The sequence below is a fragment of the Coloeus monedula genome (assembly GCF_965178545.1).
Source record: "Coloeus monedula genome assembly, chromosome: 18".
NCBI lineage: Eukaryota > Metazoa > Chordata > Aves > Passeriformes > Corvidae > Coloeus > Coloeus monedula.
In genome coordinates, this window is record NC_138798.1 from 7065260 (window position 1) to 7083376 (window position 18117).

General features: G+C 43.6%; 1 protein-coding gene across 14 annotated transcripts in view; it reads left to right on the plus strand.

The window, feature by feature from the left end:
- FBRSL1 (fibrosin like 1) overlaps positions 1–18117 on the plus strand; it is a 508752-nt gene that overhangs the window by 227332 nt on the left and 263303 nt on the right. For 12 of the 14 annotated variants that reach the window (XM_082293570.1, XM_082293580.1, XM_082293573.1 and 9 more), the window contains exon 4: positions 7834–7869. The exons of the other annotated variants lie outside the window; for them this stretch is intronic. In XM_082293570.1, coding sequence (XP_082149696.1) covers positions 7834–7869 — 36 coding nt within the window. The remainder of the gene's footprint in view (positions 1–7833; positions 7870–18117) is intronic. 14 annotated transcript variants of the gene reach the window in all.

The following is an 18117-nucleotide window of genomic DNA, read 5'->3' on the forward strand; positions in this document are numbered from 1 at the left end:
CTGATATGCCTCTTACACATGTACTCTTAGGTCTTCTACAACCAAAACAGAGTCAACAGCCTTTTTCCAAAATGGGATTTTCCTCTGCTGTCTTTCAGAGTGAGGTAATTGGAAGTTGCCAGAGTTAAGAGCCAGATAAGCCCTACTGCTATTTTGTTGTGTTGACCCAAGTAAAAGTGGAAAGCTTGGGCATTTTGTTTTGGTTTTCCCCATGTTCCATAATTGTCTTAATCTTTTCTGATGTCCTGAACAGTCCAAAAATCCACACAGAGCCTTGTATAATGGCTTGAAAAAAGGGTTTTTATCTTTTTCTTGACCCATCAGCTTAAGAACTGCCTGCTTTTTAATGGATTTTCTCCCTCACTAAATTGAATGGATCGTCCCTCATTATCATTTAAATAGAAGCCTCACTCCCTGTGAACATGGAAAATTTGAATGTGGTAGTAGAGCTGTGATAATTTGAAATATTCGGAAGGTGGGGGCAAGGAGGGGGAACAGGCGGCAGAGTGCAGAATTGCTGAATGTAATTGTCATGGATTCTCAATTTTGTTGCCACAAGATGGGAAAATAGACTAATAATTGTCTTCCAACCCTAGTAGAATAGTTGCCCTAGTTAGCTGAAGCTAACACTCTAATTGTCATGGGGGCACAGAGATGAATGAGGATGTATGCAGGGCACAGCCAGGGCTAAATTGAGTGATATACTAAGGCAAAGAGCAAATTGGCAATTATTGGCCCAGCTGAAAAGGTTGGCAGGTGTGCTGCTTTCTCAGGAGCCCTTAGGGGGAAATTGGAAATATAAAATATCGACCATAAATACTCGCTGATTAGGAAATATGTTGCAAGAGGTGCTGACCACTTAAGAGTCAAAACTCTCCTTTTCAAGGGATTGGCTTCAGCTGTGCATAGAACCAGCAAGAGCTGCTACTCAGTTGTTGAGAGCCTTTTCCTCTCATCCCCCAGGCTATCTTTTCTAATTTTTCATCGTCCTATCCTCACATGTTTGTTTGCTTTTCTTTAAACATAATAAACGAAAAGCAGTCTTTTAGGAAATGCAAAGAGTTTCGTCTCTCTAAATGTTCTTTGATAAGTGTTTAGCATATTGTATAGGCTAGATATAAAATTCTCTCTGGTAGATGAATACAAAATAACTTCTGTGATTTCTAATTCAGGCAGTTCACTGTGATCTGCTTTTCTTTGTGTGCCATCACAGGCACTGTCTCCCACTCCCCTCCTACTTTCTGTACCATGCTTCCCCTCCTGGGGCACAGGGATTAGAGCAGCAGCAGGGTACAAAGCTGGAGGTCCCTCACATGTGCCTCAGGCTGAAGTGATGCCAGAAGCACAATCAGATGAGCCTCTGAAATGAGAATTGGACCACATTCACACCACAGCTCTGTATTTATCCACACTGTAAACTTTGATGCACGTGGGATGCCTGGTCTTGGCTCCAGCAGGGTGGCAGTACCATGGTCAGGGGTGTTACACATTGAAGGAGTTTTTGGAAGGCCTGGGGTAGTAACACGTGGGCTGCAAACTCTTTGTGGCATGTGCTGTCCATTGTTCCCCATGTGTGACACACTGGGATCTGATCTGTAGTTTGAAGAGCGGAATAAGACCATCCTAGGGAAATAGAGTAGCAGTAGGATAGTTTTAAGACCCCTTCCACAAACCACAAGTCTTGGGAAACTGGCTTGAATATACATGCAAGGATCATGAAACCTTGTAAGTCCCATTCTTCTGGAGGCAAAAATTCCCATCCCTTCAGCATGCTGTCTGCTTTTGTCTGTGTCCTACAAAACGCCAAATGCTTGCATGACAACGGCTTCACAGAAATTAAGTTCTAATGACTGGCACAAAGTTTCAGGTAGTGAGGCATAGTTGGGAAGAAGAAAAGTCTGGAGAAGTTTTATGAAGCTGGCAGAGGGTGATGCTTTGAACAGGAGCAGCACTCATGTAGGTTCTGTGCATTTCAGAAGTGTGAGGTGGTCTCCTGTTGTTCCTGGCTAACTGCACTCAGTTTGTTCATTCCTGATCAGTGGCTGTCTTTCCCTCTGCTGTCTGCAGCCATCAGCTGTAGGAATAAAAGTGTCTTGGGTGGAAGCTGTTTTGTAGCTTATCAAGCCAGTTACGGATGTTCAGACCTTGTGTAGTTTGATATCTTACCAGACTGGTTTTGCAGTGTTTCTGAGCATAACACTCTCTGTTTATCCAACAGAATAAAGTAAGTGAATTCAAGAAGGAACACATTCAAGCGTTGCACGACATCCAAATCATTCATCATGTGTTGTGGTTATCTTGTCAGGTCCGGGTTTCTAATCTCAGTGAACATCAGATGCACTGGGTGACCTTTGCCACGTCAATTGAACTCATTGTATCAGCAGACAGGACTGTGGCTATGGAAATTAATTGCATTAAGAGACTCTGTGTTAAGGTCTGGGATATCTCCTGCCCTTGGCTCTTTTTGCCCTCCTCCCCACTTACCCTTCTCATTCCAAGATATTTGAGTTTCATAAAGGACTTGCTTGGGAAGGAAATATGAGACTTCTCCAGGTATTAAAGCTGAACCCATGTTCTGTTGTTGAATGCTCTATAAATGACCAAGGGGAGGGTTAACACGTGCAATTCCTGGTGCCTCTGACCTCTCTGACTCTGGGAATGGGAAAGAGTGGAAGATGGGTACAGCTGAGGTGAATTTCATCCGGAACAGGTGCTATAAAACAGAATTCAAAATCAGATCTCTCTGTACATACTATTGATTAACTCTGCTGAGTGCTAACCAAGCAAATCAGCCTTGCAGCACTGGGCTGTATGGTAAGTTTGGGCCTGTGATTTAGCAAGGCAAGATTTGGCACTAAGTAGGAGCTGGGAATTCTGCCTCAGTTCCCTCCTCTGCTGGGGACTCCTCAGGTGCCACTGGGCACATCTGAGCCTTTCTCTGCCTCAGTTTCCACACTAACACAAGGATGGCACTAACAGCAGGGTTGGAGGCTGGCTTTGGGGACTGTCCTGTGCCACACAGGAATAGCTACTGGCTGAAAACAGCATTTCAACAGCTGATTTGGAGGTACTTAATACACTCTTGATTTCAGCCAACGAAAGTGGCACATGTCAGAAAAGCAGGAATGAACTCTTGACATTTCTGGAATATGTTAATTCGTGTCCTTTAGCCAAAGAGGAGGGAAGGGAGCCCTACAAACGAGCTAGTTTTGTGGTTGTGCTGCCATCACCTGCTTTTAACTAATCCCCTTATAGTTAGGCTTTATATCAAGGATACAAAAGATCCAAGTGGAAACCTGCCTGTCCCATTGAGAGTGGGGAATTGGCTTGAGGTGCCCTATTACCTTGATTATTACTGGATTTTAAAGCCCTTCCTGCTCTCCATCGAGTTCAATAAGTAACCCAATAGCTTTAAGAAACTGAACAGAGAGTGTCTTAATTTCTTTTGCATCATGAGAGCAGTGGAAGGCCATGCTTTTATTTATATAAGGGAAATAACTTTTCCTGTCAATTTAATAGACAATCTTGGAAAACCTGCTGCAGGTTATTGGTGAGATTTTCTCATTATTTTCTTTTCTAAATTGCAGTTGCCATTTTTATCACAAAGAAAGAAAGAAATCTTTTAAATACAGTTGCAGATAGCAGTGTAACTCAAGCTCTCAAGGACATCAGTGAGGGGATAGTAGAGTCTTTCAGCAGTAAGATTTTGCCTTTGCTGCCAGAAAGGTGTATTTTTTTATATCCAGTATAATTAACATGAGAGCTATCCCAGGGTAGAAATAATTCACTCTGTGACATAACTGAAATGTCTTGTCTGTGCTGTCTGGTTTTGTTTTTAACCTTGGGCTTAGAAGGAACCAAAAATCTTTAGTTGTAAAAGAGCACATCATCTGCAAAATATTATAAGCCATTTATCTTTATGCACAAATGCCACCTTAGCAATGCAGCTCCACTTTTGCATCATTAAATGCACAGACCATGCTCATTTTGCCCCTAACTAATACCAGTCTCCCCTAGGAACAGTGGGTGTTCCAAAGAGCACTGGAAGAGACAAAAGCTGGCACTCAGGCCAGGCAGAGGGGGCTGCTGCCCTCCCTGAAGGTCTGCTCAGGATTGCTGTCCAGCTGGAGCACTGGCTGCGGGCTCAGCGTGGATGTGGAGGGCTCGGCCAGAGGGCTGGAATTCTGTGCCTGCCAGCCCTGCTCTGGGTGGGCAGTGCTTGGGCTGTGGGACACATCCCTCCCCACGTCCCACTTGCCCTGCAATGCTGGGGTTTGCAGGTGCAAAGGTTTTTGGAAAGGAACAGCATAGAGCAGCTGATGTGTCTGGCTGCAGGGAGCTGGCTGGGTGGGGTCATGATCCCAGCTTTGAATTGTGTGTTTGTCAGCCCCTTTCCTGCCTGCCATGGTTTCTCCAGGCAGTGCTTGAGGGCCAGAGCTGAGCCTTTTTGGGTGCCTGTGTTGAAGCAGTAAGAGCTGCTTTGGGTTTCAGTCTCAGGTGAGCCGAAGGTCCCAGGCAGGTGCTGTGCTGGTGGGTGCAGCACCAACAGGAGTGTGGCTGGCTGGGTGCCATGGGCTCCATCGTACCCTGCTGCTTGAGGCCCTTCCAACAAGTAGAAAATGGACCAAAACAGCAAATAGACTCTTTGGAGAGTAAGAGTTTTCTGACAGCCCTCCATGTAAGTGCTCCTGTCCTTGTAGGTAAGAGCCTTGGTAAGTTGTTCCAGCTGAAGGCTTGCCCCAGTAATTACTCCTGCCAGACAAGCACTCATTCACTGTGAAAGGAGGTTTCTTCAGCTTTGGGTAGACGCCAAGTTAAACTTCCACTAACATTTCTTATATTTGCAGCCACAATTGATTACTTTTCTCATTATTTGATCTTGATATAGAGACATACGGATTGAGCCATGTTTGTATTAACCCCCAAAGATTTTTTTTCTTTAGGAAGATCTATCACAGTTACACACAAACTGTTCTGCTCTGGCACTCATAGATAATATTAGCTGGGTTTTTTTCAGAATTGCTCCATGTGGCAATTGGTATGGATCTGCCTCAGGAGCCACAGTGTTCACAGCTAACCAAGAAAGCAATAGTGGTTTGTTGTGCAGAAAAATGCATGCAAACAGCCCTGGAGAGTGTGGGGCATGGTTGTGCATAAACCTAATTGCTGGAAAAGGTTTTACAGGTTGACTCCAAAGTATTCACCAGTTACTAACTTTATATATGCAATAAAAATTCGGAGGGAGGGGAAAAGCCCCACCCTTTTTCACCGCTGATTTTCAGGAAATTTGATGCTAAACCTTTTAAGAGAAAAGGGGTTCTTGGATGTGAAAAATGCTAGAGTAAATTGCCATTCAGTTTTAATTTTTTATGATGTAACACTTTATTCAACAACTGATTTTATTGTTTTCTACTCACTGGTTTTAAATCAGTGGTCTGCATATTCCTGGGGTTCTTGGACAGCTTGGGATGCCTGAAAGTTATCTTAAAAAAACCAGGTCTGTTAGTGTGTTTGAGCTTGTTGTCCAAGAGTCTGCTCCATCCCAGGAAAACATTTTGTGTGTGCACCAAGCTCAAAGATTGAAAATAACTGTGAGAGTGAAAATGCTCTGAGGCTGTTTCCCTAGAGAGAAGCTTCTAATGAAACCTCTTGTTTCTGTTTTTTGTTATTATTTCCAATTTGTTAGACCATGTCATTCTTGGTTAAATCTCAGTTGATGGAGGGCTAGAGTGAGAACTTCCACCCTTTCTCCTTTCCTCCTCCTGCATTTCCAAGCAGGTAATTTGCCTCCTCCTCATTTCTGTGTTTACTTTAGGTGAACTGCCTGATCAAGCTCTCCAAAGTGTTGGAACACATAATTGTGTTCAGCTGCTTGACATACTTATGTAGACAGCAGGATATTGTTAATAACCTTTTTCTATACAAGGCTGAATTCCATGAGTACTTTGGGGTATAGAGTACCTAGAGAGAGGGATAAGTTTGTCATAGTTTCTCAAAAATAAGGGTAAATGCTACCACCCTTCATTTCGCTGGTCTGTAGCTTTCTTTCTGGGCAGTATATATTAGAGAGATTTATAAATAAATCCCTACTCTTTTTTTGTAGTGTTTGAAGGCCGTGGCCAAATCCGTGTGCCATATACAGAAGGTGGGAATTCAAATGCTGTTACCAGTGTTGTTGCTGCCTCAGGCTGCCCTGTGGAAGCTGTCCTTTTCCAGCACCACAGAGGTCTCTGGAGCTACAGCAGGACAGAGGGGCAGGTGCAGCATGCCGGGGTGGGGACTGGCACCCTGTCACACCTTGGCTGCAGACCTGTGTGAAAGAGCTGGGTCATATCTTTCCTTCTGTCTGGCACCCTCGTTCTTGTGCCAGCTGGTGAGAGGGTTAACAGGGACCCCTCCTCCCACACCCACATAATTGTAGGGCTTTGCTCTTGTCTCTTCTTCACTTTGGGAACTTTCCTCCATGGGCACTTGGCTGGAGAATTGCCTGTCTGGTGTCAGAGGCAGGTGCAAGCCAGTGGCACAGGGCTTGCATGGGCAGGGCAACAAGACAATTGTGTCTTCCACTGAGAGCAGGAGGCTGGAAAAGCTTTCTGTGTATATCTAGGTATCTTCTGATCAAAAGGTTTTCTAACTGCTAGTACAAAGGGACTGTTATCTTGGTGAAAAATTGCAAGTATTTGTAATCAGTTTGCATCAATCTCTTTGGGGTGTTGGGCTGTGCTGATTTAGTAACATGATAACTTCTGGCACTGCTGCAAAAAGACAAAACAATCCTCAAGATCAGCCTGCAACAATTCAGTATTTTTGGTACCCATTAGAACATCAGTCTTAGAAACAGGACTGCTAAGACTCCCTGGATCTTGTTTAATAAAATCATGTAGTAAGGGCATCATGATTATAAATCACACTTGGAAATTGGCCTGCAGAGTACTCACTGGGTTATGTGGTGTCGTGTGTTCCTGGCTCCTTTTTAATTTCCGAAAAGAAGGCTTATGGCAGCAGCTGGAGCTAGAGGTGGAATTCATTTAGCTGCTTCGAGAAAGCCACTGCCAGCAAAAACCCAGCAGCTCGACAGTCTTTGGTCGTAGAGAGGGGAAAGGGATCCAAGTGACTGGAGCTGGTGTAATGAGAAGGAAAAGAACCAAATGATTTGGCAGCATGTGAAAGAGGTAAGGATGTGGTAGAGAAAGGAGCAGGAGGAGCTGAAATGAAGAGAAGGAGTAAACAATGTAATTTAACTTATTCAAAAGGGACAGAATGCTTATTAAAGCTCTGAGAGATGATAAATTAGTGCTTTGCTGCTATTGTTATTTCAGATAGAGTTGTCATATGGTAACGCTGCAGCAATGAAGGCTGGAGGCTCACGGATTCATAGAGGGGAATGGAAAGTGGGATATTTGGTTACATGATTGAGAGTTGGAGTTGATGAGGCAAAGTGCACAGCCGTGATTCTGGAGAGCATCCTTACATGTGCGTGCTGTTCCCAGGAAGGTGCCGTCGCATCCTGAAGAGGGATGGTTCAAAGTGTGTGTCCCACTGCTCTGAGGACATATCCCACGCTGAGAGCTTTTACCTTGGTCGGGAGGAGCTGTCGAAGCCCTGCTCTGCCTTACGAAACCCTGTCTGAAATAGCCCCAGAGCCCTCACCTGGAAGTGCTCTTTGGCTGTTATTCCTGTGGCAGCACACAGAATATCAGGAGATCATTTGAGGTTGTGGAGTTTTCCCCTAAGGAATACTGGGCTGGGGGAGGGAATCGCAAAATGATTCTTATCTTACATTACACAGAATCTCTTGCATTACTTACTGTGGCATATTGTTTCCTCCCACAGAGTTCTGCTCAATCGCTTTCAGGAAGAGGCTACTCCGTAAGTCATTTTACAGCTAATTCTTTCACTTCTGTTGATGTTGATTGCAGAGGTTTACACTACCTATTGCACAGCCACTGACATGGAAGAAATGCAGAACAGAAACAGGGTGAGAGCACAGGGCTGTCGTGCACCTGGCAGGGGACAGCCCTGACATGTGAGAGTGCATTAAGAGCCTGGGGGCTTCTTAATTTAATATTATACTTATAGGGAGGGGGTTTTTTGTCATTTTATGGTGTATTTCAGCTAGATAGTCACCTCTGGAGAATTATAAGACCTGAGTGGGGAGAGTTTTCAACACCAGCAGGAGATGCTTCCCTCCTCTCCTCCCTCCCCATACAGGTTTTCATCTGTGTGTTAAATACAGGAATCAAATACACAATTACTCCCATTTTATGAAGAACTGTGCCCCTCACCATTGTGAACAAAAAAAAAAAGTCAATATTCTCCTATTCACAAGCTCTGAGTTGTAAAACAAGCTCACTTGTTTTCAGGGGAGGGTGTTGCTGGTGTTTCCTTGGCAGGAGTGCCACAATGTTCTAGGGTGGTGTTACAGGGTCAGGACATGTCTGCCTGTGTATGCAATGTACCAGACTTGTTTAATTGTCCGTTTCTGTTCATATGTACCTTATTTGTATGTGCAATAATGACATTTCTTCATGTAGAGGTGGATTAATTTGTTTATGTGGGGTACATTTTCTGCTCAGCTGTCCAAAAAGGCAGGCACAGACATCACTGAGTAATACAGAAACAGGAGAGGGTGTTAGAGGCTTAGCAGAGTCAACATGAAAATTCCTGGAATCACATTATATCTGACTCTCAAAACAAATGTATGGTGGGGAGATATGATACCCGGATGTTCAGCCAGTAAGTCATGTGTAGTGCAAAGGTTAGAGATGAAGGTATATGCAAATATGAACATAAATGTCTTAGTCCAGCAAACGATTCCTGCCTACACTGATTGACAGTAATTGCTGCTTTCACAACCTCTGCCATGATAAAGTTTTGCCTTCTAGGTGAAATGGTCCCAAACTGTTTTATACCAAGAGCTAAAGCTGCTCATTCTCTGTAGGACCAGAACAAGGGTGGATTTTATGTACTCCAGGAAGTTGATGTGGAGGCCTGGAACTCATTTCTTTTTACAATAATCACCAGAATTATTTTCTTTCAATAATTTATGTTGTAAGTTTAGGGTTGTGTGATGGAACTTGCTGAGCTTCTACACAGTTCACAAAGAGAAAAAATTCCCAGGCAGTGCAGAATATATGGTCTGATTTCATAGCAACATGGTCACATGCTATCATGTATATGATCAGAAATTCGTAATACAAGATTGTGTATTTTCATCATAAAACCATTACAAAATAGCACATGACTTGAAAAGTCTCACAGTTTTAATGAAATAATGTCACAAATTTTTAGACAGTAGTTACATGTCTACTAAGTATCCTCCTGTCTAAATCTTGCCAGTATCCCAGGTGAGTATCCTTGCTTAATTCATTGAGGGATGAGGAATGTTTGCTCTAGGACCCGCTGAGTGCTGCTTTCCATACATGGGGACAGTCATATTCACCTAAGCTTCTAAAGGCTGATGCTTTATCTTCTAGTTGTCTGTAAAATGCCATGCATGCCCATGGCACCACATAAATAATAATGAATCATCTTCACAGATTTTATGACTGAGGGCATGGTTTGGGAACTAAACAATTTCCCAGTGGCTATAACATAGGTTGCAAAATTGTAATGGAAAAAGCCCAAAGAATTCTTCTCAGAGTCTCAAGGCCAATAAATCATAGGGCTGTTTTCTTCCATTGCTGGCTATTCAGAAATTTGCTTTTGTTTCTCAGAGAAATGATTTTGAGAATATTACTAGCTCCTTCTCTGTGCATGTGTGGGGACAAGGGTCTCTTATTTCGCCGGCCCGTAACTTCTCAAGGGAGGTAAGAGCTTTCTGCATGCCAGGGCAGTATTTTGAGATCATGAGTAGTGTGAACTGGCATTGCTTTTCTTTATGGATTGTCATTTTCCCTGTTAAACTGCCTTCTGCCCCACCACATGCCAGCTCTTGAGGCTGTTTCCCCCAAGGCTCTGATGCTGCTTTAAATTGATTTAGCCTAAGTCAGAGATTCCCACTTCCAGCACTGCCAGACCTTGCTGGCCCAAACTTGCTTGGGAAGCTGATTCTCCCAGGTGGCACAGAAACGTTCAAACCACCAGATCCAGACAACTGGCCCCCCACCAGGAGCTGTCCAAAATATCTATAACAGTTTTCATTTTCTCACGAAAGCAGCTGTATATGAAACATTAAGTCACTGTTTTGGCTCTGGCCCTGTTTACATCGAATGGGTTGTTTCCCAGACATGGGGAAAGCAGTGGTAGCCGGAGGCACACTGGAGGTGCTGCTGTGTTGGGAGTTCCTCCTGATAGCTTTGCTGATGGCTTGTGTTGTGGAGGGCTTGTGGAACGATGATCTGTATCGTTATTCAGTGAAGTTCTTGTACTGGGTTCCATCGGCAGCTGTTTAAATACCACAAACTATTTTGTGCGTGCTCAGTTTTAATTACCTCGTTCTGAATCTGCACTCTTCACCATTCACTTGCGTCAGCTGTCCTTGCAGAGATGTTTGCTTTCAGAAACATTTGTAGAAAATGCACATTTTAAGGAAATGAGCATTTGCAAAGTGAGAACTTAAAACCTACATTAGGAATCTTGCATGAAAAATCTCAGTCCAAGGTTTGGCTCATCCAGCTGAGCTATCAAGGCCTGTCTGGGCACTCAGAGCAGGCTTATTCATTGGTGAAAAACCTCAGTGAATGCCTCATCCATAAAGTACAGACTGTGGAGTTAGAGTCAGGAAGAAAACTAAATGCAAGTGTCTTAATGATTAACTCCTGAGTACTGGATATTCCAGCAACTTCCTTGGTTTCAGGCTTCCCACGAAACATTAGGTGCCTAAATAAGTAGCATGCTTGAAATAACTGTGAAATTTTGGTCTCATTGAAGTTACCACATAACCTGTGGTGAACTCCAGCTTCACCTAGATTTAATTTGGGCCTCAAAACCAGCGTTAACAGTGACCTAGCACATAGTTTCAGAGTCTCCTGTACATATCACGGACAAAATTTCATATAACCCTATTTCCCAAAATAAAGTTTCCAATGGCATTTACTTTTAATTGGACAGGATGAGACATTTCTATGTCTGTACTGCTGCTGCAAGCTCCTTCTCTCATCAGTAGCATGTGTTTCATATCCTTATCTCATTAAATGTATACTTCCACTGCTCTGAGGAATAGAACACGAGTTTGTTTGTGGAGGTTAATATCTCGTTCTCTCTATGACTTGATGGTTGCATTTGTGTGATAAACTACTTCAGCCATTCGTCACATTTCCTGCATGCACGAATGAGATTAGTGATTTTAGTCAGAGAGGTCTGTCTGTCCTCTGAGCAGACAAAACAGATTCTCTTTTTGGTAACAGGATGAGAGGACCGTCTACCTGAAAATGCACTGATTTGTTAACAAGTACACAGAGAATCAGAAATGAGAGTTAGAATTATTTGAGGTTTCCATGTATCACTGATACATATCCACCCTATGGATGTTTGTCAAATTTATTTCTAATAGTTAATTTAGAACCAAACATAGTTATAAAGTAGTTACAATGAATATCAGTACATACAGTTTGTTATTAGTGGCTAAAAAGTCACAGTTGTTTATAAGGTTGAGCACACTGTAGAGACAAACCCAAGCTGCAGTAGAACTTTACTCAGTTTCACAGAGAGGATGGAAAAGGATAGAACTGGGGAATATGTGGTAGCTTAAAAAAATAAACAAAAAACCTCTTCCAATAAATTATGTAGTTTATTTATAGAGCATCTGTGCAGCTGTTCGTCTTCTAAAATGGAAGGGGCTAAACTGTGGGAGTGAATAAAAGAAAAAACTTGAAAGCATATGGCAAATGGATAGCCAGTGAGCCAACCTGTCTGAGTGTGCCTTGGAACGAAAGCACAGGAGGATGAGACGTCTTTGTTTGGTTTTATTTGTTCTTGAAAGGGCTTTTTTTAAAAAATGAAAACAGTAACATACACTTGGCAACAGCAGCAGCTGATTTTTATTCTGAGCTTCTGTAAAATATCAAAGTCTTTGTAGCCTAGTCAAATCCCTGGCAGCTGATCAAATTCTGTTATTTTACATCTTCCTTGTTGAGCGCCGGAAACCAGTGTCTCAGATAACTCGGGCTGGAGCTGGTGGATAGAGAGAAATGGGCACAACACCATAAGGTTTGCAGAGACTCTTGGGTCATCCCGAGTCAGCTCAGTGCTATCTGCAGCCTTCATTCCTCCTGCTTGGTGACATAGCCTGAGAACAGTTATCTCAACCCCTGGGTGAAGTTGAACCTGAGGTGACTCAGGCAAGCACTGGGTAGGCTTTGAGCACCCTCAGCCCACTGACTGCCTGGACTGCAGTCTGCCCCTTCCTGCTCCTCTCAAATGATCTTGTTCATTTCTGGAACTGGCTTTTCAGTTGCTAGCAAAGATCTTTACAGCCATCCAGGACTCCTGTCATGTGCTGCGAGCTCAGTGTTGCTGTACAGTGGGGCTGTTGCTGCCCACAACCACCCTGCCCCTGCCAGATCTCTTTAGCTTGTGGCTGTGAGTGCACTTGCTGGGACAGCCAGTTCTGAGCTGCATTCCCCTGCTTTGCAGCACAGAGATAGTGCCCAGTGCAGTGACCTCAGCGGGAGGGAGGACAGGTACAAATGGCTGCAAAGTGCTGGGAAATCATCCACCGAGGAACTGTCGACTCTGCAGGTTTATATCCCCTGTAAAGCTCTTTTCATGGCCTCTTTCAGTTTTGTGCCAGCTCAGTGCAGTTCTGTGAGACCCTGAAGCAGATGGTCCCTGCTAAGGAGACTGTTCTCATGCCAGAAATGCTTGGTGTGAGCATGGGCAGGTTCACGGCTTCGGTGTAATGGTTACAGGGGCTCACTGACGATCACACCAGCAGTGTTCCCTGATCCACTCTGTGCTTCAAGGATGCTCTTGGGCTGTTAGGTTGGAACCAAATTATGACTTGGAAAAGGACCTTTAACAGCATCTCTTCTGTACAGACCTTGAGCCAGTACCACTTCCTACATGGACCTCAGGGATGACTGTATACCATGGTCTTTAAGATGGCCATGGAGAAACTGATGTCCTGAGAAGGATAAATTTCTACATGAAGATAATAAAATTATTGCAGTGAAGCATGTCACACTTCTGTTTGGGAATTCCTGGTGTGCTTCCCTCCTGGTGTAGAAGCACGCTCGGTGACCAGAGGCACACTGGAATTGTAACTAACGGGGTTTCTCCACCTGCTGCTCTGTCACACGCTAATGAAAAATCTCTTCTGTAGGTAGGTAACATTTCTTAGCTAGGCTGGAAAATTCGTTGTATTTTAGGATCTCTGAAAAATTAGCATTTTTCTGTGCCAAAAATCGATATTGGAAACAGGGCTCTTGTTATGAATCTAAAACTCCTTGAGCTGGAGCCAAAGGTAAATGATAAAACTGAATTTAATATGTATTTCCTACAATAGTGTGCCTGTGGGCTGGCAATGTGAGCAAGACTTTCTGGACAAGATTTATGAATAGGGAGGTAATAATTCCAAAATAAGTATTAATCTCCTTTTGCCATGATGCCAAGCATAAAAGAAGGACTCTAATTGTCTTCTTCTGGACAAGATAGGTCCCCTTCTGGTGGAACAATACTCTGTCTTCTTTGAAGACAGATAGAGAAAAGAAAAAGGGACTATAAAAAAAAGTGATGTGGCCTGAAATTGCAATGACAGCACAAAAGATTTAAAAATATAGAAAAATAATAATATGGAATAGAAGTGTAATGTATTTTGAAAGGAGTTTTCCCTGTAAAATAGGAGTTTTAGACAGTCAGGAATAAAATGGTGGGTGTCAGTCCAAAGCAGTTAATTTCTGCTGGTTTTCTTTTCCCATGTTCCTAAATAGCCTCACTTCACAAAAGCTATCCCCATGCTTGAATTCACCTGGACAGGTGGAGTTCACTGAATAAATAAAGAGTTTGTTTGCTCTTAGTGCCATGTGGGATGGAGCCAGGTTGCTGTAAGCCAGCTGAGGAGCTGGCCCTTGGCTCCAGGGCCTGCCCCATAAGCCATGAGCTCAAATTGAGCTGAGTAATTAGTACACATATTATTCCAGATCTGTGGGAGCTCTTCTGAGGGTTTTTGAAATGTCCCATGAAAAGCTTAAGCAGAAGTACAAACATAAATAAACTACATACTTCAGCTTTACAAATACTGAAGTCCATGAACTTCCTTACAACGCATTTTCCTTTAGAAGTTCCCTTTTCTGAAAGTCTGTTTCTTCTTAGATGACCTCTGCTTTTAATTAGGATGAAAAGTCCCATGGATTTTCACTCATCTCTACAGCCGTAAGCAAGCACAAAGGGCCCTCTCTGCCTGAGTTTCCCCCTGCCTGAGCATGGCCTTGGCAGAGGGGCTGCCTCGGAGGCTCGGCAGTGGTGCCCCTTTGTCCCTGTGGCCAGAGTGGGACAGGATGATCCCGATTTCCATAAACCCCCCAGCGGCAGGGAGGCACAGCCAGCTGACACCGTGAGCCCTTGTGAGCCCCTCGAGGGACGGGACGTCTGACTTGTGTGTGATTTTTGCCCGTGTTTTTAATCTCCCTGCCACTGCCCTCCGCTCGGGGCAGTGGGGGGGAGCAGACCTCTAATCTGACTAGAAAGACGCTATTGTTGAACAGACGCGTCCCCCGAAATTCCCAGTGCTCCTTGGCTTTCGGGCTGGGATAACCTCGCTGTCACTGGCCTTGCAGGCTAAAATGAAAAGTTGTCCTAAATCCATCTTGAATTCACCAGCCTGGAAAGGATTACATCCTGCTGAAGAGGAAAGGCAGAGGATTTTGAGAATATCTGGTCTTTATTTCTGGACCTTTTTGATTAAGACTGTCCCAAAGCAGTTGTCTCATATATGTGCTGTAGCTTTCTTTGTGTAGCAGGGCAGGGTATTTGCTTGTCTGTCTCATCTGTTTTCACATTGTTGTTTGCTCTCATGACTCTCTTCCCTTAGAATTCATTGCCTTGTTTTAACTCTCTTTCCTTTCTGTTTACCAAAGCCAACAAAAAGATGATTAAAGCAGACAGCTGATTAGAATCAGGGCTCCTTACCTAGCTACCACAGTGAGCAGGGGTTAAGTGTGGGGCCTCTTGGGGGATTTGCTTTTGATTTTTCTTTAATTCTCTGATAGCCTTGTGCAGTGAGAATGGGCAGTGCTGGTGTTTTTATAACTACAGGGAGGGTTAAAATAGCCCATTTCTGAGGGCTGCCCATGCACTGGTGCTTGTTGTGCTAGGCTCCTCAGAGGAAACTCATGGGGGTGGGTGGAACAGGGGTTCACACTCTCTTGTTTTGTCTCATATTTCACTGTGCCCTTGCAGAAACTGCACCCAAAACCAGGGTGTGTAAGGGAAGCAGCAGAGGAAATAAGTGCCACTGCAGAATGCAGTTGTGGAAATAAAAGGTGAGCATGTTTTGTTGGCCTTGATAGTTGGTGAACAAGAGAGATCAAGGAAAAGGGATCGATTGCATCAACTTTGTGGGTGTTATTTGCATTAGAGAACACTGTCTGTCATCTTGAAGCATCATAAATATTTAATTGTACAGCTCAGTGGAATACCCTGATTGCTTATCAGTCCCAAAATGGTTTTCCCTATGTTAAACTGTATTGAAATAAAGTAGTCTAGAGAGGGTAAGCTCTTTGGGTGATGGTCACTGCACATCCAGAGAGTAGGGAAGGGTTCCTGTAGGTTGGTGGTTTTTACTCAGTTTCATCACTTGTATTTCTTCCTTATCACCTTTTTTTAAAAAATGGGATGTGTTATTATAGGCAGGAGAGATCTTCAGTTTCTTCCCTGTCCTAACAGAAGACAAGAATGCAACTTTAATTTAGCAAAACAACAGATGCAACCCTAAGTTGCTCTCACACCAAAGAAAACTTTTGGTAACATGCTGAAGGTGTGGGGGCTCTGCTGTGAAAGCTGCAAATGGGTGAAAATCTGCTGTAGGCTGAGGTTTCTCTCCTCGCTTCGTGTTTCAGCCTGGATTGCGATAGAGCTGGCTGCTAAAATGTGAATGTACTGGGCCATGTGGTTCCTCTGCAGTGGGAAGGCAGCTCTCCTCCCTTGCCTATGGGGTGAGAGAACAGAGGGGCTCTGTGCTGGTGTCCCTGTGCAGGTGGTTCAGGGAGGAGCCTGGGGTTCTGGGCTGCCTTTCTAGGAACTGTTCAGCTCCTGCTGCAACAGTAAAAGAGTTGCTGGAGAGCAACTTTGTCATCTGCAGTGCTTGCACTGCTGGAAGAGGAGCATTCAGATGGAAACCGTGGTCAGCCGTGTGAGATGTTTTCTACTCAGGGTCAGTGTTTTTGCTTCCTGCTGCCACAGCATTTCAGCATCACAGCTGCTCATGGTCAACACCAGCCCCAGTCACCATGACCTGCTGGTACCATTTTAGAAAGGTGTCCCTTCTCCTTTTTATAGCAAATAAATAAATGAAACTGTAAGAGACTTCCTGTGTGGTGCAAAAGGACCAACTGCAGTTCTAGAAATCCAGAGAATGGAGGGCAAGAGCAGAAAGTAAATGAATCCATTGTAACTTGGGTGTGAGATAGGAATCATGCTGGGGTGGAAGATCTTTGCAATATCATTTGGCAAGTGGTAAGGCTAAATACTCTCTGCTTCTTCCTTGTCTCTGTTTTATTAAATACCTTTAGGGAGGCAATGGTATGGCATTGCTGTATCCAAAAGTTGTTTTAAACCCTTCAATCAATGTTACTTAATTTCATGGAGAAATTTTTAACTTCCAGTTCAGAATACCCTGTGTTTCAGCATAGTTTTCAGGTGATTGTAGCTGTTCTCTCTTTTCTCAGCTCATCACAGGTCAGAAACTCAAAGGCACTGAGGTTGAGTAAAACAATTGTTCATCACTCTGAGCTCTGCTTTGTTTTTGTGGGAATTGTCTGCTTCTGTAGCACCTTCAGTTTCATTACTTGTTATAAGGTTTGTTTTACTAACCTGCTCTTGGAACAGATACAACCACCAAAGCTGCTTTTTAATTAGCCATGTGGCCCATCCGGTGTGGATGTGCTGACGTCCTGGCTGTACAATGTACTTCCAATGAAAGGGAACAGTTTGCCATAGAGTCTTGTAACCTTGAGGTCAGTCTTGAGCTCAAAATTGCTTTTGATTATGGAGTTAGTGTGTGTCCCAAAAATATAATTTAAAAAATCCAGCAAGCACTAGCGGTCCTTACACAGTGCTGCTGAGTTACACACTCAAGTGGTATCACATCTAGATTTTAATGGAATTAACTGCTTTATTTGTAGATTCTTTCCAGATGCCGTGCTTCTGGTTGTGAATATTCAGAGGTTTGCAACTAGAATGATGGAAAACTGGCATACAGCTACATCACTGTGGATGTGGCTGCAGTGGTTTCTACAGGAATGTAGCCTGATTCATACCTTTACTGTCTGCATTTCATCTCTTGTGCTATATGATGGATAAGACTTAGTGTGCCTGAACACTTACAGCTTAGATCTGTAGTATCCTGAGGAATTTTCTTGTCTGATTAATTCACCGCATGTGTTCACCAGAAAGCCTCAGGACCTGGCAGTTTTTGGGAAGATGTTAGATGTAGCTGCTAGGTGCTTGCAAACCTCAGTTCAGTTTTTTTAGACTGGTACATTGTTATCTGTAAACAATAAGAAATTTTTGGGTTGATTAAGAAGCTATCATGTGTGGTTCATGGGTTTTCTGGACATGGGGTTGAAATTGTTCATGCTGCCCTTGAAATCAGCTAATCAAAGCAGGGCAATTTTTGGACATCCTGTAGCAATTAGGGTGCTGTAGATGAGGGATGGTACAGACTGTGTATTGTGTGCTTTGAACTCATGCAGCAGCTTTCTCAGACCAGTTGGTAATCACCAAAGGAAAAAATTGTTGCATTTGAGGTGGATAAAGCATATATGTGTTTTAGTGGATTGATGAAATTCTGCCGTCACCTGCAAGGCAGCAGCAGCATTGAACAGCTGAGAAGCTAAACTTAGTGGGATACTTGTAATGAACCAAAGATCCAGAATTTGATCTCAAAAATCACATGTCTAAAGGGCTTTCTCTGCACACATTCCTCATAGCAAAATACAAACAGGTGTTGACACAAGC